Source organism: Misgurnus anguillicaudatus, chromosome 9, assembly GCF_027580225.2.
Source record: "Misgurnus anguillicaudatus chromosome 9, ASM2758022v2, whole genome shotgun sequence".
Taxonomy (NCBI): Eukaryota; Metazoa; Chordata; class Actinopteri; order Cypriniformes; family Cobitidae; genus Misgurnus; species Misgurnus anguillicaudatus.
The window spans coordinates 34,309,566-34,335,847 of NC_073345.2; the positions used below are offsets into that span (position 1 = coordinate 34,309,566).

At 38.2% G+C, this 26,282-nt stretch overlaps 1 protein-coding gene across 8 annotated transcripts in view; it reads left to right on the plus strand.

Moving 5' to 3' along the window:
• rapgef1b (Rap guanine nucleotide exchange factor (GEF) 1b) overlaps nucleotides 1–26,282 on the plus strand; it is a 62,674-nt gene that overhangs the window by 8,041 nt on the left and 28,351 nt on the right. For all 8 annotated transcript variants that reach the window (XM_055179970.2, XM_055179969.2, XM_055179968.2 and 5 more), the window contains exons 2-6: nucleotides 20,962–21,104; nucleotides 23,255–23,433; nucleotides 23,904–24,060; nucleotides 24,150–24,238; nucleotides 24,342–24,494. In XM_055179970.2, the coding sequence (XP_055035945.2) occupies nucleotides 20,962–21,104; nucleotides 23,255–23,433; nucleotides 23,904–24,060; nucleotides 24,150–24,238; nucleotides 24,342–24,494 (721 nt within the window). The remainder of the gene's footprint in view (nucleotides 1–20,961; nucleotides 21,105–23,254; nucleotides 23,434–23,903; nucleotides 24,061–24,149; nucleotides 24,239–24,341; nucleotides 24,495–26,282) is intronic.

Here is a 26,282-nt window from a genome sequence, read left to right on the forward strand (position 1 = left end):
CCGTAGTTCACTGACAAGCTGGGCCATATTCCAAACATATCGCAAGTAGGCTTGTGCCGGTGTTAAATTTTCATGTTGCGGTGATTTATGAAGGTTTTATTACGGTAGACGGTATTACCATGGTGTTGAAATGCATTACAAAAACAGGTTGAAAAGAAGAGCAAATGTCATTGTTATAGTGTAAATAAAAGGTTTAATAACTTTAACTTGTTAAAATGATATAAATAAAACAATACCCAGTTGAAATATGTAAACTGAACCAATCAGATTCAAACAGAATAAAGTCCAAACTGCAAAAGCAGTCAACTTTAGTGGTTTAAATGATTAAATTGCAAAATATCATCAGTCCATATGCAGCCTGACGTTGGAAAGCCACTTTGACCGTTGACTGTATGGCTACAGCTGAAAATGAGCCAGCAGCAGCACTGCTAGATGCTTGGATACTCTGTGAAACAGAGAAGAAAAATATTACTTCATGCCTTAAAGATGCATTTTAGACAATTATAGAGAATAAAAAGAAGGTAAAGCTTACTGATAGTTTGTCTTTTTTGCTTGTTTGTGATGATTAAATATGATACATAAATATGTGTTCCTTTCATTTTAGTAAAAGAACACATACAGCTAAATATGTCCATTTATATTCACTGTACTGTGTATTCAACCATATAGTCAAATAAATTACGTAACATATTTAAATGGTCATTATTACTGACAGTCAGACAGTGACACATCACTTAACTCAATTCACATAAAGCATTTAACAGTCAATAAAAATATACATAATGTACATAAAACACAATTTAGAGGATTAAAATATTTTTTTTTGTAAAAAGATAACTTACCAGTGTAAAGATACTGAAATTTGGGTTATATGAACTTGCCTGACCTGGTAAGAACTCTAGCAGCTGCGTTTTGCACTAACATTAATTGTAGTTAGTCTATTTATTAAGTAATTAACTTAACGTTACCTGTCATGCTCAGTGTCAGCTATAATTAATAATATATACCACATAGCAAGTGGTAGGATAGCTAATATAACGTTAGCATAATAGACGTAATAATATTAGACAAACGTAACGTTAGCTAGCGGACCTTAGCATTGCTAAGCGGACACTTAACTGTTATTATTTAAACACAAGATATGAAATATGATGTCATGTATCTTACCTTTATCTCCGTGAACTGTGGATGATTGTCTCGAAGATGCATAAAGTTAGTGTTCCCGTATTTTGCAGACCCTTTCCGTCCACATATTCTACACATAGGGAAATTGTCTATCACCAGCACTCCCTCTTTGTTTTTTCACGAAGCCAAAACCCTTCCATACTTAACTTATTTAGAATGTATAAAAATAGTCAGCAGTAGCACTCATCCTTTCGCCATCCTTCTCCATGAGAATCTGACGTGTGCACCTGCACCTGTGTATGAGTGACACCTACGCAGCATCCGTGCAGTGTTATTTGAACCGGTCAAAGGAAAAAAAATAATGCACGTCTTTTTGCGGTAATTTGAAGACCCCACAATAACACTACCGTGCCGTTTTACTACCGTGGTTTACCGTATCACCGAACACCGGCACAAGCATAATCGCAAGCGATACGTCCATGATAATTCATGCGAAATTGCCACGTTGCCCCGTCGAGATGCACAATGACAATCACATGCAAATTATCGCACATCCCTACGTTACAGTTGTGTTTTGCGCGTCCATACTAAAAAAAACGTACTACTCAGAAACGTCCATTAACAATCTCCGAATAATTGATTATTCCTCGAAATCTGTATCTACAGGCTCAAACATATACAGTCTGTTTACACACACACAGAGCTACTGAACTGAGCTGCTCTGTGAAACAGCCAATCAGAGCAGAGCTCAACATTATTATTCATGACTCTTTCAAAAAAGGTAATAATTGACCATTTCATTTGAGAGCAAATGCTAGGGATGTAAATGTGAAACCATCTCTGGATAATTTTTGCACTTAATAGACCCCTTCACGGTTCACGTCACAGGCGGTTCCCACTGCGCATGTCGGGGTCAGAAAAGTCATTACAGCAGATTGAGTTGCGTATTATACGGTATCGTTAAAAATGCCTACTTATGTCGTGGGCTGTGAAAATCGCACCAGGTCTTCCATTAAGTTTTCGCGATTCATGCGAATCTCAAAAACAAAAAAATACAACATCTGCGGCTGCAAGCAATTAACGTGCAGACTGGAACAATGCAAATATCAAAGAGGCTTGTGTTTGTAGTGCTCACTTCATTTGAGGTAAGCCATCATTTTTCAGCCCTGTTAGATTACATTATAAAGCCTGGATGGTATGAACAGTTTGACCCCATGCTGCGCGCGCACCCGATAGTCATTCAATGTTTACAAACCTTGAAGGGGTCTATAAAGCCACAAACCTTCTGTGTAGATATCAGAGAACAATTTAAAATATTAATTCAATGCATTCTTTAATGTCGATTATTAGATTTTACATTAAAGTCTGTTTTAAAATGTTTAATACCTCTCTGTAAAGAATAACATTTAAAACAAAACAAACCATGCTCCTGAAATACTTTTTGAAGTACTATTACTGCTGTATTGTGTGGAAAGGTTAACAACATTTTGAGTTTTACTAAAGAAAGTACTGCTGCGGCACTTTTACTTATCATATAATGTCATTATAAGCAAACCGATGAATCCCAATCTCATTTCTATCTACAAATAAGCCGTTTTCTAACAGAGAGAATATTTTTGGGAATACAGAAGCTTTAGATGTGAAATTCCGGGGACATTCCTGCCCAGTTCGGTCATGTGGCTTTTGTCTAAGTGCTCATTTCATTCATTCAATTTCTGGGTGGATCCTCTGTTTCAAAACAGATCTGTGTGGTGACAGACTGCAGAAAGTTTTCATTCACATCTGTTTGCTCTGGTTTATACGTCAGCACTTCAGAGGTCTTTATGAGAGGTTATCGAAAGAATAAAGGGCCCTTTCTACTTTTATTAACATCTTGCTATTGTATCATTTATCCAAAGACTGCGAGTCTGTAATAGGACATTAGCTGCGTTTTCATTACCCTTTAAATTGGGCAAATTTCAAATACAGCCAATGGAAACATGTCAATTTCGCAAAAACTCAAAAAGTTTTTATGCTCGCATGAGGTGGTAACCTCTGTGATCTACTGGCTGTTCTTCAACGTGATGCCCAGCTGATGCTTGACCAACGACCACCGGCAGAAAGAATTCGCTTAATCTCCTTATCCGTTTCAATGTATATCTCCCAAGGGTTTTTTCTTCCTAGGACTTTTTTACCTTTTTTTCTCCTAGGGGTTTTTTTAACCCGGGGAGGCAGCCTTCTTGGGCTTAACTTAGCACCCTCTTCTATACGTTACATTAGTAATGTGTTCGCTTATGTTGATTCATAGCCTCAGCAAATTTAGCTGCTTGTGCTATCGTGTATTATGTTGTGCAATCTGTCGATTTTCTGTGCTTTTCACTGCTTCTATTAATGTAAAGCTGCTTTGATACAATTACCAAATTGTGAAAAGCGCTATATAAATAAAATTGAATTGAATTTTTCGGGCAATTTGGAAAATGTGTATTTTGCAAAACGCCAATTGAAACAATTTATTCGCATTTTCAGGTCACCTGATGCAAGTCACATAATAATTATCTGAAGATGATGCGATAAAACCTCCCAATAATGTTTTGATAACACTCCTACATCTCTTTTGATTTAAAATAATGTACCATTACCTCCAAGAAACACCTATACGTTGCCACTACTAAGTATTAATTTTAGGGATGCACGATATATCGGCTGACATATCGTTATCGGTCGATAACTGCTTATTTTTAATATTATCGGTTATCGGTCTGATAGCAAAATTAGGCCGATAAATGAAAGCCGATAAATGATGGATTATTTTGCTTTGTTGAACCACTTCACTTGCTCATTGCTGGCCATGTGAAGTTGTGATTGGTGCTTTCTGTGACATAGCACGAAGATGACACATGTTGCGGGCTTAAGAAGAGTATGCTAGTCTAGCGCAAAGACAAGATGTCCGCGGTCTGGGAGTTTTTCACTGGGAAAATAATATGAATATTTATCGGCCTATATATATCGGTTATCGCCCCCCAAATATAAAGAGTTATCGGTATCGGCCAAAATTTCCATATCGGTGCATCCCTAATTAATTTACTTTTAATGTTTAAATTAAAATAATGCCTAGTGCGGTGATGTTTGAAATGACTTATCATGAGAGGAAAATTATGTTTCAGTCGCATATCATCGATTAATGGAAATGCTGTCATTTCGCAATAGTCTTTAGAAAAGAACGCTAAAGTTTTGCTCAAATCTGCAATGGAAACGCAGCTATTGAGACAGCTAATAGGAGAAGTCTGATTTCTGCAGTCTGTGAAACTCAAGCCAAACATTCAGGTTCATATTGTGCTATCAAAGTATCCGGTCTATTTTGGAGGTCATGCATTATCATTTTACCTTGTAGGATCATTGTTTAAATGTTAGGAGAGATGTTTTGGACATGCTAAAAGTAAGCTCAACTTTTGGGTCCTTTAAAATTCAATTTAAATAAAAACTCATTTTTTATGATTATATACAAATCTGTGCATGAGCTGTGATGTTAAGCAGTAATGTACAGATTTCAATTTTCAAGTCTTATTTTAAAGTCACACGTTGGGATTCATGTCTGAGATTTGGCTCCTGGCTAAAAATGTCAGCCTATTGAGAAAATCGATGGGAAAATATACTTCCGGAACCCGGAGCGCTGGGAATGTGCGCAGTCATGACATTGAGAGACAGAAGGTCGGACAGAGAGAGAGAGCTTAAGTGTTGTTGTTTTGAAGATGATTATTCCTGTTCATGTCTTCTGGTTGTCTGCAGTGATTCACTTTCAGGCGTTGTAAGACTTTTATTTACTAAACAGAAACCAAATGAAGAACCGTCTGTCTCTCTGTCTGCCTGTATCACACTGTTCACTGATAATAAAATCACTGTTTTAAAGCTAGAAATACCTTAATGTACCATGCTTTCAAATTTTATCAGGTTTTGGGGTTATGTTTTTAAAATAACCTGTCATCAGGTGTTCAGAGATATGCTGTTTGATGTTGTGTTTCATAAGAATTATCTTGGGGAATAAATCTGTGGCTGTGTTTAATATGATCAGTATGCTTTTAATAAAAGGTCATGTGGTATCGGAAGAAAAGTGAACATAGAGAATTGTTTTAAATGTGCCTGTCATGATGTTTAGTGGCTCAAGACAAACCTTTGTAAACACACAAACACTTTAAATGCTGTAAATGTTAATAACCGTGTTCAGATTACTCATCTCTGTCTGCTGTCCTCGGATGGGTGGGTGGCACAAAAGCCTGCCTCATGTTTTTCACTTGAGTAAATCTCAGTCGTCTGCTCCAGTGACCTACATCACACCCTAATCTTTCTTTCTCTCCTTCTCTTTCTCTCATTTTTTCATTGTATTGGCATGATTGGGTTATGTTATTGCTAAGCATTTTACCTAAAGACTAATGACAAGTAATGGGGTGGAAAGGTGGTAAAATAAACACTTTTTTTAACTAGGGGTGCAACAGCTAATCAATGTAAAGTTGCTGTGTGACATAAATCTGCACATTTATCAGGTACTTCCTCTCACTGTGTGTTTAATAGCCAGCTTGTTTAATATCAAGGCAGCGTTGCCCCGTCCACAGCGTTGCCACCTCCTCTGCCTTTCTGCGGAGATCTTAATTGGGCTACTTTAAAACTTTTACTGGTTCATTAGTTGTCGGTATTTGGGCTGTACATTGTCATTGGTATGCTTTTGGACTGCAGGATGTGTAATGATATTACACAGTGGCTGAAAATAGTCCACTGCTATTGAAAGTTACTTAAAGGACTATTTTCGGGCACTGCGTAATATCAGAACACCTCCTGCAGTCATGTTGCGGCAGAAAAGTCCTTGATTATTACGCCAGAATGAGAGTATAGTTCCTAGCCATATCTGCCTAGAAAATCACAACTTTTAATTTTCTGTCAGTCTTAGAACATGATGTAACTACAGAAGAGTCAAGTTTTGAATGGGAAAAATATTGAAACTCTTTGGGTATTTTTTAGCGTGATGCTGATGGTCTAAATCAGATTCGGTGGATTGTGCTAGGCTGTGCTGGGGGTGCTGGCGCCAGACCCGGAGATCAGCTGAATGGATTCCAAAACGGTAAAAATCAAATGTTTAACTCTAGGGGAGCTGGAAAATAAGCCTATTTTAAAAAAAAGTGGAGTGTCCCTTTAGTGTCTTATGTATTTTGTTAATAACGAATAATGTTAATTCTCATTAAGGTCTAAAGTTAAAAAATTTAAATGAGTTTATTAATCGTTGCCAAAGTTTCCTCACCAGCAAATCCCTGAACAAAATTTGTTTTGTTTGTATGTTTTGGCGTTTAACTGCACACCGCGGAACTTTTTGGCCGCTAGGGGGCCCTGGACATGAATTTTTCACATCTAGCGCCTCTATAGGCCACAAGGGCCGCAGCACTGTCTCAAAGGAAAAGAAGACAACTCTTTAGGTCACAAAGTCCGGGATGTGCCTTTCAGCATGCCATATGAATATAATTTTATGGTAGGGCTGGGCGATGTGGCCCAAAATAAAAATCACAGATTTTTTTCACAAAAAATCAGATTTACGATTTAAATCTATTTTTCCCCCCTACTGAAAAATCATTCTGCAGATTGCAAAGAAATTGTTCAAAAAAAGTTTTTAACTTTATTTCCACAGTATATACAGTGTTGTTCAGAATAATAGCAGTGCAATGTGACTAGCCAGAATGATCAAGGTTTTTGGTGTATTTTTTGTTGCTGCGTGGCAAGCAAGTTGCCAGTGGTTTCAGTGGATGCTCGGAAAACAAACAAGACCCGGCAATCATGTTGTGCACGCTCTTGAGGCTTTGAAATAGGGCATTTAGTTGAAAGGGGTGTGTTCAAAAAAATAGCAGTGTCTACCTTTGACTGTACAAACTCAAAACTATTTTGTACAAAAAAAAAAAATTTCTGGGATTTAGCAATCCTGTGAATCACTAAAGTAATATTTAGTTGTATGACCACAGTTTTTTAAAACTGCTTGACATCTGTGTGGCATGGAGTCAACCAACTTGTGGCACCTCTCAGCTGTTATTCCACTCCATGATTCTTTAACAACATTCCACAATTCATTCACATTTCTTGGTTTTGCTTCAGAAACAGCATTTTTGATATCACCCCACAAGTTCTCAATTGGATTAAGGTCTGGAGATTGGGCTGGCCACTCCATAACATTAATTTTGTTGGTTTGGAACCAAGACTTTGCCCGTTTACTAGTGTGTTTTGGGTCATTGTCTTGTTGAAACAACCATTTCAAGGGCATGTCCTCTTCAGCATAGGGCAACATGACCTCTTCAAGTATTTTAACATATGCAAACTGATCCATGAGTATGCGATAAATAGGCCCAACACCATAGTAGGAGAAACATGCCCATATCATGATGCTTGCACCTCCATGCTTCACTGTCTTCACTGTGTTCTGTGGCTTGAATTCAGAGTTTGGGGGTCGTCTCACAAACTGCCTGTGGCCCTTGGACCCAAAAAGAACAATTTTACTCTCATCAGTTCACAAAATGTTCCTCCATTTCTCTTTAGGCCAGTTGATGTGTTCTTTGGCAAATTGTAACCTCTTCTGCACATGCCTTTTTTTTAACAGAGGGACTTTGCGAGGGATTCTTGAAAATAGATTAGCTTCACACAGACGTCTTCTAACTGTCACAGTACTTACAGGTAACTCCAGACTGTCTTTGATCATCCTGGAGGTGATCATTGGCTGAGCCTTTGCCATTCTGGTTATTCTTCTATCCATTTTGATGGTTGTCTTCCGTTTTCTTCCACGTCTCTCTGGTTTTGCTCTCCATTTTAAGGCATTGGAGATCATTTTAGCTGAACAGCCTATCGTTTTTTGCACCTCTTTATAGGTTTTCCCCTCTCCAATCAACTTTTTAATCAAAGTACGCTGTTCTTCTGAACAATGTCTTGAACGACCCATTTTCTCAGCTTTCAAATGCATGTTCAACAAGTGTTGGCTTCATCCTTAAATAGGGGCCACCTGATTCACACCTGTTTCTTCCCAAAATTGATGACCTCAGTGATTGAATGCCACACTGCTATTTTTTTGAACACACCCCTTTCAACTAATTGCCCAATTGCACAGCCTTAAGAGCGTGCATATTATGAATGCTGGGTCTTGTTTGTTTTCTGAGAATCTATTGAACCTACTGGTAACTTGTTTGCCACGTAGCAATAAAAAATATACTAAAAACCTTGATTATTCTGGTTAGTCACATTGTACTGCTATTATTTTGAACAATACTGTATGTGGACCATATCTTTAGCAATGTACATTGCCACTGCATCTGTGATCATTTTCCAACTGCCCCTATTCTTATCATACTGGATAGGTACTGGTGATGCGCGGGTCAGGATTTTTTTCAACCCGCAGGTCCCGCTTTTATGAAAAATTTGGCTGCCACGCACCACTGTATCTATTTTTCCAACCCGCCTGTGACCATTAAAATAGACATACTAAGCATGTGTAATGTAAACGAAAACAGGCTTTATTTCAGCCTAAAAGTGCTTGGAAACAGCCATTCGATTACATCGCCCTGTAAACTGGCAACAATACGCTTAAGTTATGAACCATAGAAACCAGCATTGTCAAATTATAATGATAAACGTTTTTAACATTTACAAGGCAAAGTTTGTAATATCTACAGACAAATTCAGACCTTAATATCTCTTGCACCTCGTCTTTCATCTTCACTTTTATTTCTCTGTTTATTTTATTTTTGTGGCTGGCAACGGAAGCTACTTTGCGCTTTCGTGATGTAAGGCCAACAGTGATATCAGGTTACGTTGCTACGTAGCCTACGTAATTTAACCTTATCAAAGAATCTAATAAAATATGAAAATAAACATTACCAAATAATAAATAAAACTATGGGGTATTGCACCCAAAATACATGTTTTTTTAATTTTGTTTTTAATGACCCGCTCCGCAATAAAGTGACAACTTAACCCGCCCCGCGGGTTACGAGACAACCCGCATCACTAACGTTACTGGATGCAGTTTGTAAATGTTTCTAGAAAGTAGGCTGTTTTTTGGCGTGTTTGCTTGTGCTGCCGCGGTCTTTTGGAGGGCACAACATCTCTCCCACTCGACAGCATGCCTCTGTTTAAGGTGCTGCAGTAAATTGTTCGTACCTTTGCTAGCAACAGAGTCCATGCTCACTGCCATGTTGTTTGTGTATCTCTATGGCAAACGCGCAGGGGAGGGCTGAGCCCACTCGCAACTACGGGAGCCCAGAGTGGAGTTTTGGCGGATGTTAAAGAGGAAACCGTTTTAATTCAAACAAATCGATGTTAAACTACACATTTGAGTTAATCGATAAAATCGATTTATCGCCCAAAAGATCGCGTAGCTCACGTTTACAAGCCAGTCGTAACGGACAGTGGATACTTGGTTAAAGTTTATATATTAAAAAAAAATGCCTTAAAGGGGAATTGAACCCGGGTCACCCGTATTGTAGGTCCGTGACACTACCGCGGCGCCACAGTAGCCTCCAGCAAAATTTATGTTAAAAAGTGTAGTAGTCCAAAAGCATGACGGCCAAGTCAGCATTGGTCAGGAACCCCTCCTTCTCCCCTAGTTCACGCCAGTAAGCGAACGCTGGCCCAATATTGATCTTCGTCCTTCCTTTTATTCTGTCACTCTTCCGTTTTCCCTTTTTGGTCTCCTCCGACAAAACCTTGGGTTTCTTTTTCTCAGTTGCTGCTTCGGCCATGACAAAATAAATAGTTGCATCCCACGTCCGAATTTGAGGAAGTGAAGGAAGTGATGTATGCCATAAAGCAGTCAAATTTTGTAGTTCTTTTTGGGCTCCGGTTACCCGAAACCCCAAGTTTAAAAGTACGAGTAAAAGCGATACAGACCACATCAGGCTATGGTAGACATGCCATTCAAACCTTTTTTAAGTTGATGTACCATCACAAGGGTCTTGAAAATATATTTTGAAGGTTGAAAAACTACAAAGTGTCACTTTAAAGCGTACCTAAACCACTGGTCAGAGCCTGACTCCGCCCCCTGGCAATATTTGAAAAATGCAAGAAAAGTGGCCAGATCCCAACGGAGATAGAGGGGACGAACTAAGCTCGTACCAAGTGTGTGGTGAGATCGTAACAAGGGCGTGGTAAGCTTGAACCTGCTTACGTCACGAGTCATTTTTTGGACCCAACATCCAATAGGAAAATTCAACTGCAGTAGCCACCGTTCAACCTGAAGAGGGCAGCACTCAGACGTTTTTACACCATATTGTAGTATTGAAACACTTTATATCCAAATGTCAAAAAAGTTACTCAAATCAATGAACGGCACTAATAAAGCATCATTCTTACAGATCATTAACTAAAAAAAGTTGGTTTAGGGTTTAGTTACTCTTTAAAGATGCTTTACTTTACTATTTAAAAAACTTTTTTACAGTTGTACTATTAGTTTAACTGTATTAGTGTGTGGCTTTTGCACGTTTAAAAGTACACTTAACTTCTACACGTGAGTACCCTAATTTAGTGCCTTATTAAGCTATAATTAGGGATGTCCCGATCCGATCACGTGATCGGAAATCGGCCCCGATCACGTGGTTTTAGACTCGATCGGAATCGGACGTTACCTCCCGATCAGGACTCGGATACATATGCAGGGTTTAAAATCCATTAAGGTCTCGCTCTGCTCCGCGCCAGTGTACGCGCTGCGCTGGTGCGTGTGAACTGATGAGAAGAGAATGGGCTTGTTCGACTTCATGCGGCGCCATGGGAACCGGTAGCCGGATGACGTCAAAGTTCCGCGAGAGCGATTTAAAATGCAAACTCCTCCGTATGATTTCGCGGATCACTCTCGCGGTAGTTTGACGTCACCCGGCTGACGATTGTTGCGGCGCCGCATGAAGTCGAACAAGCCTATTGACGTGCTTTCATTCATAAGCTTCACACTCGTGCGTGCAAGGAACCCACGACAAAACCGGGTTTTTACCGCTCATTTAAACGACGCGTTGATCGTTTTTGTCACCATGTGCTCAGACGCAGCTCCGCGTCTCACTCAGAACCTCAAGAACGCGCATTCGCGCAGGATCATTTGACTTTACTGTAGAGATGAGAGAGAGAGAGGTAACAATGGTCCCCATGTCGAAAAAAACTTAATAGAAGTCTAGAAACAAAGTATTAAAGTATGTATAGCCATTTCACTCATCTCATTACAATATGTTAACCAGACAACTGGATACAACTGATTGTATAGTTTAATAAAATAATGTATTTTGATTATACAGATTAATTACGACCTAACTATAGGTATTTTATAACTAACTGCTGACCAGCTTAGGGAATCTCTATGGCTAATTTATAAGATATATTGCTGAATCAGTATGTTGTTTTTCTTGTTAATTGAGTTTTTTTGAGTAGCCTATCTTATGCCTAGAATTAGTCAAGGAGGTTGATTCTTATAACTTCCTTCAAAGTTTGATCAATTTTGCATAATGACATGTGCACCAAATGCATATAGAGTGTCAGACTCATAATTTAAAGTTCAGGTTTTAAAGTTTGGGTCAGCATGGCACAGCTTTAAAACTGAAACTTATAAAATCCAATCAGAGGTCCAAAATGTCATTAAAAACACACCAGTGGCTTTGCTGTCATCCGGATTAAACATGTTACCCCTCGAACCCTCCCTCCCAACAGAGCATCCCCACAAAACAAATCCCAATTTAACCCCTGTACATATACTATATTCTCATTATTTCACACATTTATAGTTATTCGCTGGCACAGAGTTAGACTCTTTTTGACTCCACACAGAAACAGCAACGCGTGCGGCATGACACAAGGAACATCTTGGTTCTGTTTTTTTCGCTCTTATTTGTTCTTTTTTTATGTATTATAGAAGTATCGGATCGGGACTCGGTATCGGCAGATACTCAAAATCAAATGACTCGGACTCGAGGGCAAAAAAACCTGATCGGGACATCCCTAGCTATAATAAGTAAAAAATATTTATAGGGAGAACCAAAAAAACTCCACATTTTTCCTCCCACCTTCAAAGTAGCAAATGTATAATAATGCTATAATAAATGACCTCTGGGGTATTTTTTGCTAAAACTTCACATACATACTCTGGGGGACTCATTTTACAAAAAACTTTAAAACTTTTAAGAACTTTAAAAAATCTCATAATATGCCATCTTTAAAATACTGTGTTGTGTGGTTTTATATAGAAAGCATCGCATTTGCATGTGTCATTTGCATGCTTCTGTATGTGTAACTGTCTATTGCGTTGTATTAAGTGAATGGGCAGCACAGGAAGTGTACACTGGAGCCAGACAGGAAGTTAATGGGTATACTGAGGCCATAGCAGGATGTCATGTCTGTGACCCACAGGTGGCATGAGTGCATTACATGTGTGCGAGTGTGTCTACCTACATACTTGCATGACAAAGCTGCCCATAAACCGGAGGTCGAGGAATGCAGTACTGATAGGGTCATTGAACAGGAAATGATGCAAATTTGGGTCGGGCATCTTCTGCGAAACTATTTTCTAATGGTCTGCTCTTGTGTTCCAGTAGTCGCATGTTTGTGTGCATGTGTGTTTATTAGGTCCTTTAATGGATATGGTTAGAGGTCATTGTTTGACCATCTTAATCTGACTTTCTCTTCCGTTAATCTATATTGTAAGCATTCCATTAGTGACAGAGAAACTCCCTCAGGCGTGAAAGAGATGGAGAGAAATATACTGTAGTACATTAGCCTGTCAGCATAAAGTGAAATTTGAGCATCTGGTTTACCCATAATCCTTTATGCTGTAATTCGTTTACCTGTTGTGTCTTATTAAGTTCAGTTTGCAATCTTTACCCAAGCTATTATTGTAGCACGTGACTATAATATCTGTTCCTGTGGCTCAGTTGGTTTTAGGGGCCATTTACACCACAATGATTTCAACCGTAAGCAGGAAAGTTTTATGCATTTTCCTGAAACGCAAAGTTTGGAAAGTGCAAGTTTTGGGGTTGACATGTAAACTATGTCAACCCCAGGGAGTCAGCCGACATTGGCTTAACTTAACACCCTCTTCTATACGTTACATTATTAATACGCTCGCTTGGTAGGTTTATTCATAGCCGCTGTATTTTGCTAAGTCTGTTGTCTGTCGATTTTTCGGTGTTTTCCCCTGCTTCTATTAATGTAAAGCTGCTTTGAAACAATTACCAATTTAAGTGAATTGAATCTGTGATAAAGGTGACGTCATGCGCATGTGTTAAAGGTGGTGTGGGTCATTTTTTTAGCGGCATCTAGTGGTAAGATTGCAAACTCACCCCTCAATTTCAAAACGCATATGGTAGCCGCCACAGGACAAGTATGTTGTCGTCTGAGATAACGCAGGGACCGTTTGTCCGTTTAGGGCTACTGTAGAAACGTATCGGTGACTTCCATGTAAGGAGACCCGCGGTTTATGTAGTAGGGCGAACGATTAATTGCATGCAATTATCATGCACATCTCGTCAGTAAAGCTGCTTCCGGGATTAGTAATAAATCGTCCTCACCTGCTTTCACATGAAGTGGCATTTACTACAAAGAGCTGAAGTTCACTCACAAGCTAGGCAATATCGCGTTTCTTATCACAGAAGATTAGTCCGCAATTATGATATTGTCTAGCTTCTCTGTGAACTCCGCCTCTTTGTATTAAATGCCCCTCCATCTAAAAGCAGGTTATGGCGATTTTTTACTAATAAGTGTCGTGCGACGAATGCGCATGACAATTGTTTGCGATTAATCGTGCAGCCCTAGTACAGAAAATTTGTTAGTTAAGGTGGTAGGGTTTTGCCGGGGGCTTGCAATCAAAGGGGCGGGGCATATGCGTCATGATGACAATTAAAATATTTTTATTTAAAGGGACAACAGTAAGTAGGGTTTTAAGTGTTTTATTAGTCAAAATCAATGTCTTTATTCATAAATATGTTTTCTTTGGTGTCAAATAACCTCTGCCAGTGATCTGACTTTTCTTTGTAAGCTTAAAATTTCTTCTCTTTACTTACATTGAACGGGTAAGTCCTAGAAGGCTTCCATGTCGTTCCGCCATATTGATAAACTAAAATAGCAGAGAGGGACAAAAAGCACTAGCCTACCAACGCGTTTCCACAACGCGTTTTCATGACGTGAACCAGCTGAAACGGACAAGGAGATCAGTGATTACATAACGGCTATCGTAGTTGTAACACGCATTTGGAAAAGCACATTTGGCGCTAGAGAGCACTATTCGTTTGAATGCAAAATACAATTTCACCACTAGATGGGGGTAAATCCTATTTATTGTCCCTTTTAAAACACTCAAATAAAACTTAATTTTGGAGATACTATGACAAAAAATGAACACATACTAGATTATTAATGAATTAAATGTTTTGACCTTTAACGGGAATAGCTGCGTGATGAAGTGAAACTAAAGGGTTAATAAATACAAACTAAAGTAGATGTTGTAGCACGTCTGGCGAACAATGATAGATAGCGCAAAAATTGTAAAAACTGATTATTTCCCACTATTAATTACGTTATCTTAAAGGAGTGTAACTACTGTAGCATGTAAATAATGCACATAAATAACGTGAGCAAGAGCGCTCAACAATTATATCTAATCTACAGGCACGTGAAACCTAGCTAGCAGGTTGCTCAAACAACAAAATCACCAGCCAACATTACAACATTTTGGGACAACATTTTGTCCTTATATAGCCCAGCGTCACTTGTAACAAAAAACCTACCTTATCGTCTGTCTAAACAACACTTTCGTCTTGATTGTTTGTATTTATTGAAGAATGTGTTTGGCAATTTAGTCGCCATTGCGGATCTATGTAAACGCAGATCTTTTTGACAGCGTTGTCGTCTGTACGTCAAATTTATTTAAAAACGCAAAGGAAAAAGTTTTCTGTTTTTTACTACATTGTTGTTGTGTAAACTAGTCTTAGTTTGGAGTCCCTGGGAATGCATATACTTACAGTATAAAATATTTATCTTAAATGCACGGCAAGTCCCTTTGAATAAAAGCATCGGCCGAATGCATAAATATAAATAACTTTTCTGTTCATTATGATGATCTGGTGGTGATGTTGAATATGCTGGTACATCTGTTATTTACACGTCACTGCCTGTATCATCATGAGATCTAACAGTGATAGGTGGGTCGAATCCCAGATGTTTTGACTACCTTTGCATGACACACCAATTTACACGCACAGTGTTTGTAACTCATTGTTCCTATAGCTCGGTTGGTAGAGCATTCCAGGGTTCTCACGCATATTGAAAAACCTGGAAAATTTTGAACTAATAGTAATACTACTTTGCAGACATTACCAAACTTCATAGTTCATTTATCACAGCTGTATACTAGATAATAATACTAAATAAACACTTAATAATGATTTCATTTATTCATATATGTTTACAAGCATGAAAGTTTCACCGTAATGGAAAATGGTCTCTGGAAAAGAGTGGGAACCCTGATTGCGTTAGTAGTGTGTATAAGGTAATGGGTTCGATCCCAGGGAACACACATAAATACATACGGATAAAATCAATTTCTTGTAATGCACTGTAGGTCACGTTGGATAAAAGCATCTGACAAATGCATACATGTCGATGTTGTAAGCGATTAATCGATTGGTGAGTGCTACAGTGTGTGTAGTATGAATGTGTAGTAGACTAGAGATGTTAATAATGGTTTAAAGGACTGCATTACCCACGCTCCACTGCTGCCCCTATTCAGCCTACAAGGCAAGCATTAATACACCTACTGTGTGTGTGTGTGTGTGCGCGCGTGTATGTGCAGGTCTGTGTGTGTTTAGGGGGTTATTAAGAGTGTGCATTGTGGGTATTAGGGCATAATGGCTCCACCTATGTTAGTTACAGTACGACTTTCCGTTTTACCCAGAAGTCATTGTTCTGATTAAGCTCAGAGCGGAAAGGCAGAGCCCCTCTCTGCAACAATGACACACAAAATGTCATCAGTCAGTCACACACACTGCTCTGTCTAGTGTAGTATTTCTTAACTAGGGGTCCATAAGACAAACAATCATTAAAATACTGTAAAAAAAAAAATACGCTGGATTTAGTGTATAATATAGTGCATAATTTTTTCATCCAATTGCGTAAATTGTTTAAAATTCCATGTACTTACTTAAACAAATGGATGCAAAAATGATGCACTATATTTTGAAGTAAATCCAGCCTTTATTTTTTTCACTGTAGTAAACAAGATATTTCAAGAATATGTTAAGCTCTTAAATATTGGATTTGGGTAGAAATTGTGAGTGAAGGACAAGGCTTGAGATTCATTGTTGCTTTGCTTCTCATCAGAGATTGGAGTTCATTCGGTGTTGTGTTCGTGTGTGACAACAGAGATTATAAGTCTACACTAAATCAATGCTTATGAACTTTTTCACCACTTTAAGACTGTATGTAAATGAGGGCGGTCATTTGTTAATGAGCTCTTATTAATACAGTAACTCTTTCCCTACCAGCGTTTAAAAAAAAGTACCAGCACTTTTCATGATTTTCACTAAAGTTTAAAGAGCACCTATTTCATTGATAAAAACAAGGTTATTCTAGGTTAATAAACCATTGCCTCTTTGTTTCTACATTTAAAAGACAAAGCTGCAAATTTTGGTTGTACTGTCGTTCTTTTAATAATTGTGTTAATGATTTATCTATTTGGCTTGTGTTTTGTTTCCGTGCACTTCAGGCATTTTGCACATATTTGTTCTGCACCGTGTTACTTCTGACTAGGGTTGCCGCGGTGACGTAATATTCCCACCGGTTAATCGGCGCGTCACAAACTCGGTGATCCCGGTATCACCGAGTGGGAGGGGCTAATAAATGCGCCTGCAGACGTGCACATTTTACTTTCACTTTTGAATTACCCAACTGTTTAAATGCAGCGCTTGCGTAAGCTGCGTTAAATCGCGTATTAATTTTCGTGCAATGCGAGTGCAACAGCTGGTTTACTTAAGTGGTTGAGTCAATGTGCGCAGGTAATAGGGCTTGGGCGCCGCGTTGCATTCTGGGACGTGGCGGCCATGTTGGTGGCCTCGCGAATGTAAACACACAGCGAGTTGAACGAGGGGAAGCGGCAGAGTTGGGAGAATTAAAAGAAAGAAAAAAGATGTTAAAATCCGGAAAAGGGTGTGGAATTTACTGGGATACGTTAAACAGGGAAGCAGGGACCGGTATGTGGACAAAATCAGAACTATTAACGGATTGGATCCATATGAAAAAAGAGTGAATAAAGAGCCTTTTAAGATAACAGCGTGGTTGTTGTGAGAGCACGATTTCACGCCAATCTATAAGCAAAGTCACGTACGACCTAGCTTCACAACTAGCTTAGTTAATGCAGCAGTTTTTGCAGTCAGCAGAGGGATAGCAACAGAAAGATGAATGTTGAAAATTTTCCGTATTTTGGGCGAGTAAACCGGGACGTTACCCTTATGTTCAATGTTGACTTAAGCTATATAAATTAATATTCAGATGTTATACTTCACTATCGTATATATAAATGTCATTTATATGTCATGTATACACATTACTGAGGGGTTGAGGTTAATGTTTGCTTTCCGATATTGAATAAAACATAATGAAGTTTTGTCCTTATCTGTCATTTTTAATGTAAATTACTTTTAATGTGTTACTTTATTATTAATACAGCAACGGTTTAAAAAATAACGACAAATTAATCAAATTAAGACACACGATTGAGAGAAAGTATGTCTATAAACAGCGCAGCATGGAGCGCAGCAGTAAAGGAGGCTATCAACATGGCCGCTACGACAAGTAATGACGTCACGACGCCCAAGCCCTATTCTCAAAGAACCCGCCAGTCCCAAGCAGAGCAACTGGCTTCTTCTCCATAAAAGCGCTGCTTGAATGATGGGTTTAATATTTTTCTTGATGAAAAACACAACAACAACATGATCTCGCTTATATTAAACATCATATATGTGTATTATAACAAAAACGAGTAAGCACGCAGCTTCTGTCATCATCTGGTCAGTCGGCTCGCCTCGCAAACTCTGACAGAAATAAATGAAATCTGACACCTGCTGCTCTGTGACGTGACGCGCGTTCAGCTCCGCTGAATTCAGGCACCAGACACATTCAGTTGTTAGTGTCTTTGCTCTCTCTAATGAAACTAAATGATTTAATTACACGAAAATCTCAAAACTACGGTGAAAGACGGTGTTGCGGTGGCAAGTGATCTAACCGGTGAGAGGCTGAAGCACCGGTTATCACCGTTTCACCGACTATCGCGGCAAGCCTACTTCTGACCTTATTTTATTTAAAAATGAGATAAATAAATCATAAACATAAATTCTGATCTAATTTAAGTCTGTACGTTGTGGATTGCTTTTCATTGCATTGATATTGCGCTGTTTGTGTTCTGGCCATGATGGTGGCGCATACAATTTAGCCGAACGCGCTAGGTGCTCTGCGTCTCATATTTAGGACTTTATCCTAAACATAAAAAATGGATTTTTTTTAGGGGTTATAAGTTTTAAAATTTATTTAAAACAGTGTGGTTATCTTGTCAAGAGTTAAACTACAAAACAGGTAAGCCGTTTCTTATAATTTCGGTGATGACACAGAAAATATCTGCATCGAACCTATGCCGGACACGACTGTCTTTCTTGTGATTTAATATTATGTTCACTTTCAAATGTTAGAAAAGAGATTCCTGAAATAAATAAAATAAGAATCATCCGAGAAGAGTCAAAGTAAGCAAGCAGTATTTCTGTGCTAAATAATAACGCGTAGTGTCTATAAAATCATTAATTAAAATGTTTTTTCTTGTTATAAATTAATGTTTAATGAATTGTATATAAAGCTTAGTTTTTGTCATTTACTTTAACAATTACAAATTATATGTCATTTGTTGGTTTTTTTGGTCATGACTGCTTTGATGGCTAAATCTTTTTTTTTTAGGTTTAGTTATCAAAATGTTTTTGTTTTATCTTTGTGTGATGTTCTTTAGATCGTGGCTTTAAATGTTATGAGGAGTGATTAAACAAAAGTTTATGTTGTCTTACATTTTACCTTAAAAAAGATATAAATGCATCGTCAGTTTTGTCTTCATTCGTCACTTGAAAGACAGTTTTGGTCACTTTATCAGAAAGCTGTTTCTGTGTGCTGCTTGTGAAAGAAAATAAGTTAACCATTTGTACCTGGTCTGGCCTCCTCCCAACACACACATAGTAGATGATTCGACTATCTGTCGTCTATAGAAAGATTCAACAATTCTGATTCGAATATGTAAATCCTTAGTCGAGGACACCCCTAATTTATGGTTAAAAAACACATTATTTTCCACATACCATACATTTTTGTAGCTCCAGATTTCACTCTCTTCATGAAACGCACAGATTTGAAAAGTGCTCTGTCCCTGACTGGCCAGCTAATCTCTACGTTGTGATTGGCCTGAATACCTCTGACGTCAGCCGGAAATGTGACGCTCCTTACCATGTTATAAAAGATTCGCTCACAATGTAATGCTAACAGGAGTAAACTCACAGGCTTACACACCAAAGGAAATGTAAAAACATAGGTTCACTTTAATGCCTTAAATGCTTTCAATAAAAAAAGTTTCATCATATATTTATTTTTTCTCTTTTTATCACCCCTCAAATATGGGTAGGTTTCTTCAAAAACAGCTGAGATAATTGAATTTTTGTAAAGGACTTTTGATAGAGATCAGATTTAGAGCGATCCTTAAAACATACATGGACATACAGCTGTTTGCCATAGGGCGATACTTTCGGGTTTTATAAGTTGTGGTGGATAGTAGCGGTATTACGGATTGCCGGAAATTCTCGTCATTGGCACGAAAGCATTTTCTCTTAACTGACGAGTTAACTGGTCAATGGCGGGAAAAGACGCAATGAAATGAAAAACTATTATTTCTTTTGGAAAATGACTTATCTGTGAGCTTCATAATTTTTTTAAATGCAAGTGCTCTCATAATCTTTAATCAAAAATGCATATCTCCTCCTCGAAACGATCTCTCTTTACTTCTGGTTATATGGTATGTCAGGTGGGTGGGGTCTGGAAAAAGATCGCAGTGATTAGCAAATAGCAACGTGACCCAACTTAAAACGATCCAATTAGTTTTTGATGGACGAATTCAAGTCCCACCCTACCTTTTATTCATTTGAGAAGCCGTTTTATTCAGAAATACGTCACCGCACGCAAAATAAGAAAACTGCTTCTTCCGTTTAATGGGGACTTTAATATTGAATTAATTACTTTAATTATTAATTACTCATTTTGAAGACACGCACAATACAATTTATAGTATTTGTCTGTATTATAAAGAAATAAATATAAATTATTTAGGAATTCTCTCTCTCTTTCTCTCTCTCTCTGTAATTATGGCCCATAAAATTCCAATTATGATAGCGTAGTCTGTCAGTGGCTGTAGTTTATGTAGTTGCCTTTGGGACTGTGTTTGTTTGTTGATGTTTATCAGCAGCAAGGCTTGTGTGTGTTTATTTGTATTGTTGAATTGTGTTGATTATAAAAAATGACTGTGATTTTACATTGATTGTGGGTTATAAATAACCTTTCTGACCTGATTGTTGCTTTAAACGGATCTGTCAAATAAAGAAATAAAATACGTGAGTGTGCCTTTAAAGCTTTAGTCTGACTGAAGTAATAATTGTGTGTTTTTGTGCAGGATATAAATCACTTTCTAAGCATTAGTTTTATAAATCTTATATTTGTCTTAAATCAGATATATTTGTTGTTTATTTCAAAGCTTTAGTTCCTGTATTGTTTGCTCATTTCTGTCTGTTTTGTTTTTTTCAGAGTCTCAGAAGTCTCATCTCTCCTCGTTCACTATGAAACTGATGAAATTTCATTCTCCGAAAAATAAACGAACTCCATCAAAGAAAGGCAAACAGCCACCACCAGAGCTCATCGTAACCACACCAGAGAAACCCGTCAACAAGGTAGAGCATCTCTACACAATACAACACACACACATGCACTACACAACTCCACACACTCTCTAAACATGCAACATTCACTCTAAACAACACAACACAACACATACTCTGGACAAACTTTACACAACTATACATGCACTCTGCACAACCCTACACAATATTACACACACTCTGCTCAACTCCCACACACTCTCTGCACAACTCTACGCAATACTACACACACTACACTACTCTACACACAGTAAAATGCTTTATACAAGTATTCACACAACCTTCACAACTCTACACACAATTTCGCTCTACACAACTCTATACATACTACACATGCTCTACATGTGCTACACTCACTCTAAACAACCCAACACATACTCTGGAAACACTTTACACAACTCTACATGCACTCTGCACAACCCTACACAATATTACACACACACTACACACTCTGCTCAAATTTACATACTCTCTGCACAACTCTACACAATACTACACACTCTGCTCAAATTTACACACTCTCTGCACACACAACACAATAACACACACACACTACACTACTCTACACACAGTAAAATGCTTTATACAAGTCTTCACACACTCTACATACACTCTGCACAACTCTACACAATATTACACACACACACACACAAACACTGCATACTCTGCTCAACTCTACACAAGCTCTGCACAACTCTACACAATACTACACACACACACACACACACACACTACACTACTCTACACATTAACACACCCTTCATAACTCTACACACAATCACGCTCTACACAACTCTACGCATACTACACATGCTCTGCTTGTGCCACATTCACTCTAAACAACACAACACATACTCTGGACACACTTTACACAACTACACATGCACTCTACACAACTCTACATGCACTCTACACAACTCTACATGCACTCTGTACAACCCCTACACAAAATTACACACACACTCTGCACAACTCTACACAATATTACACTCTCACAATATGCACTCTGCACAACTCTACACAATATTACACACAACTCACTCTGCAAAACCCTACAATATTTAACGCACACACACAACGCACTCTGCACAACTTTACACACTCTGGAGAACTCTACACAATACTACACACACACACTACACTACTCTACACACAGTAAAATACTTTATACAAGTCTTCACACAATCTACATGCACTCTATACAACTCTACACAATACTACACACACACACACACACACACACACACACACACACACACACACACTACACCCTAACACACCCTTTACAACATGTAACTTACTCTACACAACACATAATCTGGAAACACTTTACACAACTATACATGCACTCTACACAACTCTACACACTACAGAACTATACACAATACTACACACACTACATACTTTCTACACAACACTACATACATACTATACAACACTACACACACACACACACGCTCTACATAACTTTACACATACTACACATGCTCTACAAATGCTTCACTCACTCTAAACAACACAACACATATTTTCTGGACACACTGTACACAACTATACACAATACTACACACACTACATACCTTCTACACGACACTACATACACACTATACAACATTACACATGCGCGCACACACACACACACGCTCTATACAACGTTACATATTTTACACATGCTACACTCACCCTAAACAACACAACATATACTCTGGACACACTGTACACAACTATACACAATACCACACACACACTACATACTTTTTATGCAACACTACATACACACTATACAACACAACACACACACACACAGGCTCTACACAACTTTTTCACTTACTACACATGCTACACTCACTCGAAACAACACAACATATACTCTGGACACACTGTACACAACTATACACAATACTACACACACTACATACCTTCTATACAACACAACATGCACACTATACAACAACACACACAGACGCTCTACACAACTTTACACATACTACACATGCTCTACACACGCTACACATGCTACACTCACTCTAAACAACACAACACATACTCAGGACACACTTTACACAACTCTACACACTAAGCTTTACAGTAAATGTTTCTGCTCTGTCACCGTAAACATTAACACCACGCCCACTCTAATTAATATTCATGTTTTGGAGCAGAAGGTGAGCCGATTGGAGGAACAGGAGAAAGATGTGGTGAGCGCTCTGCGATATTTCAAGACGATCGTGGACAAGATGAGCGTAGACACCAAAGTTTTACAGATGCTTCCCGGATCAGCCAGTAAAGTCCTGGAGGCCATACTGCCGCTGATGCAGGGAGAAGCTCGGGTTCAACACAGGTGACTCTCACAGACATCATTACTGCAAAAGTTGCCTTTTGCATGCGACTGCGTGACTCATTCATGCCAACACGCAGATGCGCGGCAGTCCGCCGTAAATCTGCTTATTATGTCTAGAACAGATAAACCTCTACAAGTACACACATGATGCTTAAAAGTGTTTGCAAACAAAACAAACATGAGCAAAATCGCATACGCATCACTTTCTTCATCACATAGACACACTCACAGACACATTTTCCTATCACAGAATAGAAATTTTGAACACTATGTGTGTTTTGTTTTTGTGTCTGTGCATGTCACAGCACATCAGAACTCCACCTATGGGTAAAGTGTGCAGATACACACACATACACACACTGTCTCATACACACACACACACATGCATACACACACCTTTAAAGGTAAAATGCATCTTACACACACTTCTGAATGATCCAATGAAGCATGAAATCTCTCTCTCTCTCCAGCTCGGTGTTGTCCTCCTGTCATAACCGTGTGTGTCAGAGTTTGGCTAATCTCATTCGCTGGTCGGATCAGGTGATGCTGGAAGGTATCGACCTTGACGACAAGGAAACTGTGACAACCGTTACCACGGTGATCAAAGCTGTGCTGGATGGTGTTAAGGTCAGGGACTGAAAAGTGCATTTGTGACAAGGTTAAACAACACAGGAATATTTATAACCTGTGTGTGTGTATGTGTGTGTGTGTAACAGGAGCTGGTGAAACTCACTATAGAGAAACAAGAGCAACCATCTCCGACGTCCCCTAGCAAACCAGCGCCCCCTGTGACCATAACAGACAGGTACAATCACAAAACATGATCGCTTTAATTTAGTAATATTATGCATATGTGAAGTAATTGACATCTCTTTCTCTAACACACACACACGCTTGCTATATCTCAGTGTTTGTGAAAATCCCTTAACGGAACGAGAGAAGGCAATCCTGAGTAAGACCACGCCCATAGTCACGCCCACAGACAGCTTGACTGACATGTCAGAGGAGGAGGTGGCTCCGCCCAAGCCACCTCTACCAGGGCAGAAACTGGCAGAACACAGGTGAGGGGGCGTGGTTAAGTAAACAAAAAAAATCACAATACTGAAGGCTTACACTGCATCGCTATTTCGAAAAACCATAGTGCAACTAAAAAATAAAAATATAAAGTATGAGTAGTGTGCTTTTTGACCATGCCTCAAGATGTTTTCCTTGGTTGTGTTGTATTTGATTTTGTGTTATTTTAATGTTTATTTTACAGTCCACCGATTAAGATAATCATGTTTGTGTGTGAAGGATGCTATTTATAGTCGTGCGTAGGTTATACGCCATATGCTATGCATAGGCTGTTATGCAGACACCTCGCCAAAAATTTAACAGCGCGTCTATTCTACGCAGACAGTAAGCGCTGTGATCCACTAGAACCCCTCTCGTCAGGGAAAAAATCTGTTTTGTGACGGTAAAAACAAAGATGGACCAAGTTGAGGAGTGATTAAATTCAAACTGCAACAAAAGTTGCTGTCTACTCTGCAAAAAAGGATTTTCAAGAGGGGATCTTTGTGTTTTTGTCTTGTTTTCAGTAAAAAATATCTGAAAATTTTTAAATTAAAATGCTTTTTCTTGATGGGCAGAACGACCCAAGAAAATAAGTCTAGTTTCTAGACCAAAAATATCAAATGTAAGTGATTTTGTGCATAAAACAGGCAAAAAAATCTGCCAATGGGGTAAGCAAAAAATCTTGAAAATTTTTCTTAAACACTAAATTCAAGAAAAATTCATTGGCAGATTTTTTTGCTTGTTTTATGCAAAAATCACTTACATTTGATATTTTGGTCTAAAGACCTTTTATTGGGTCGTTTTGCTCATCAAGAAAAAGCGTCTTTTTAAAGAATTTTTTACTGAAAACAAGACAAAAATACTACGATTTTTTTTCTTGAAAATCATTTTTTGCAGTGCTGTGTAAAACTGACGCGTTGTTACATTTTGGGGGAGGTGGGCGTCAGGCTACGGCGTACACTGCAAAGGAGGATTTTCAGGAAGAGGATCTTTGTGTTTCTGTCTTGTTTTCAGTGAAAAATATCTGAAAATTTTTAAATTAAAATGCTTTTTCTTGATGAGCGGGGCGACCCAAGAAAATAAGTCTAGATTCTGGACCAAAGATGTCAGATTTGGGTGATTTTGTGCATAAAACAGGCAAAAAATCTGCCAATGGGGTAAGCAAAAAATCTTGAAAATTTTTCTTAAACACTAAATTCAACAAAAATTCATTGGCAGATTTTTTTTGCTTGTTTTATGCACAAAATCACTTAAATTTGATATTTTGGTCTAAAGACCTTTTCTTGGGTCGTTTTGCTCATCAAGAAAAAGTGTCTTTTTAAATAATTTTTTACTGAAAACAAGACAAAAATATTTTTTTTCTTGAAAATCATTTTTTGCAGTGCTGTGTAAAACTGACACGTTGTTACATTTTAGGGGAGGTAGGCGTCAGGCTACGGCGTACACTGCAAAAAATGATTTTCAAGAAAAAAATTCTTAGTATTTTTGTCTTGTTTTCAGTAAAAAAATATATACAAATTCTTAAATTAAGATGCTTTTTCTTGATCAGCAAAACGACCCAAGAAAATAAGTCTAGTTTTTAGACCAAAAATATCAAAATTAAGTGATTTTGTGCATAAAATGAATCCCAATGAATTTTTGTTGAATTTAGTGTTTAAGAAAAATTTTCAAGATTCAAGAAAAATTTGCTTACCCCATTGGCAGATTGTTTTGCTTGTTTTATGCACAAAATTACTTGCATTTGATATTTTTGGTTTAAAAACTAGACTTATTTTCTTGGGTCGTTTTACTCATCA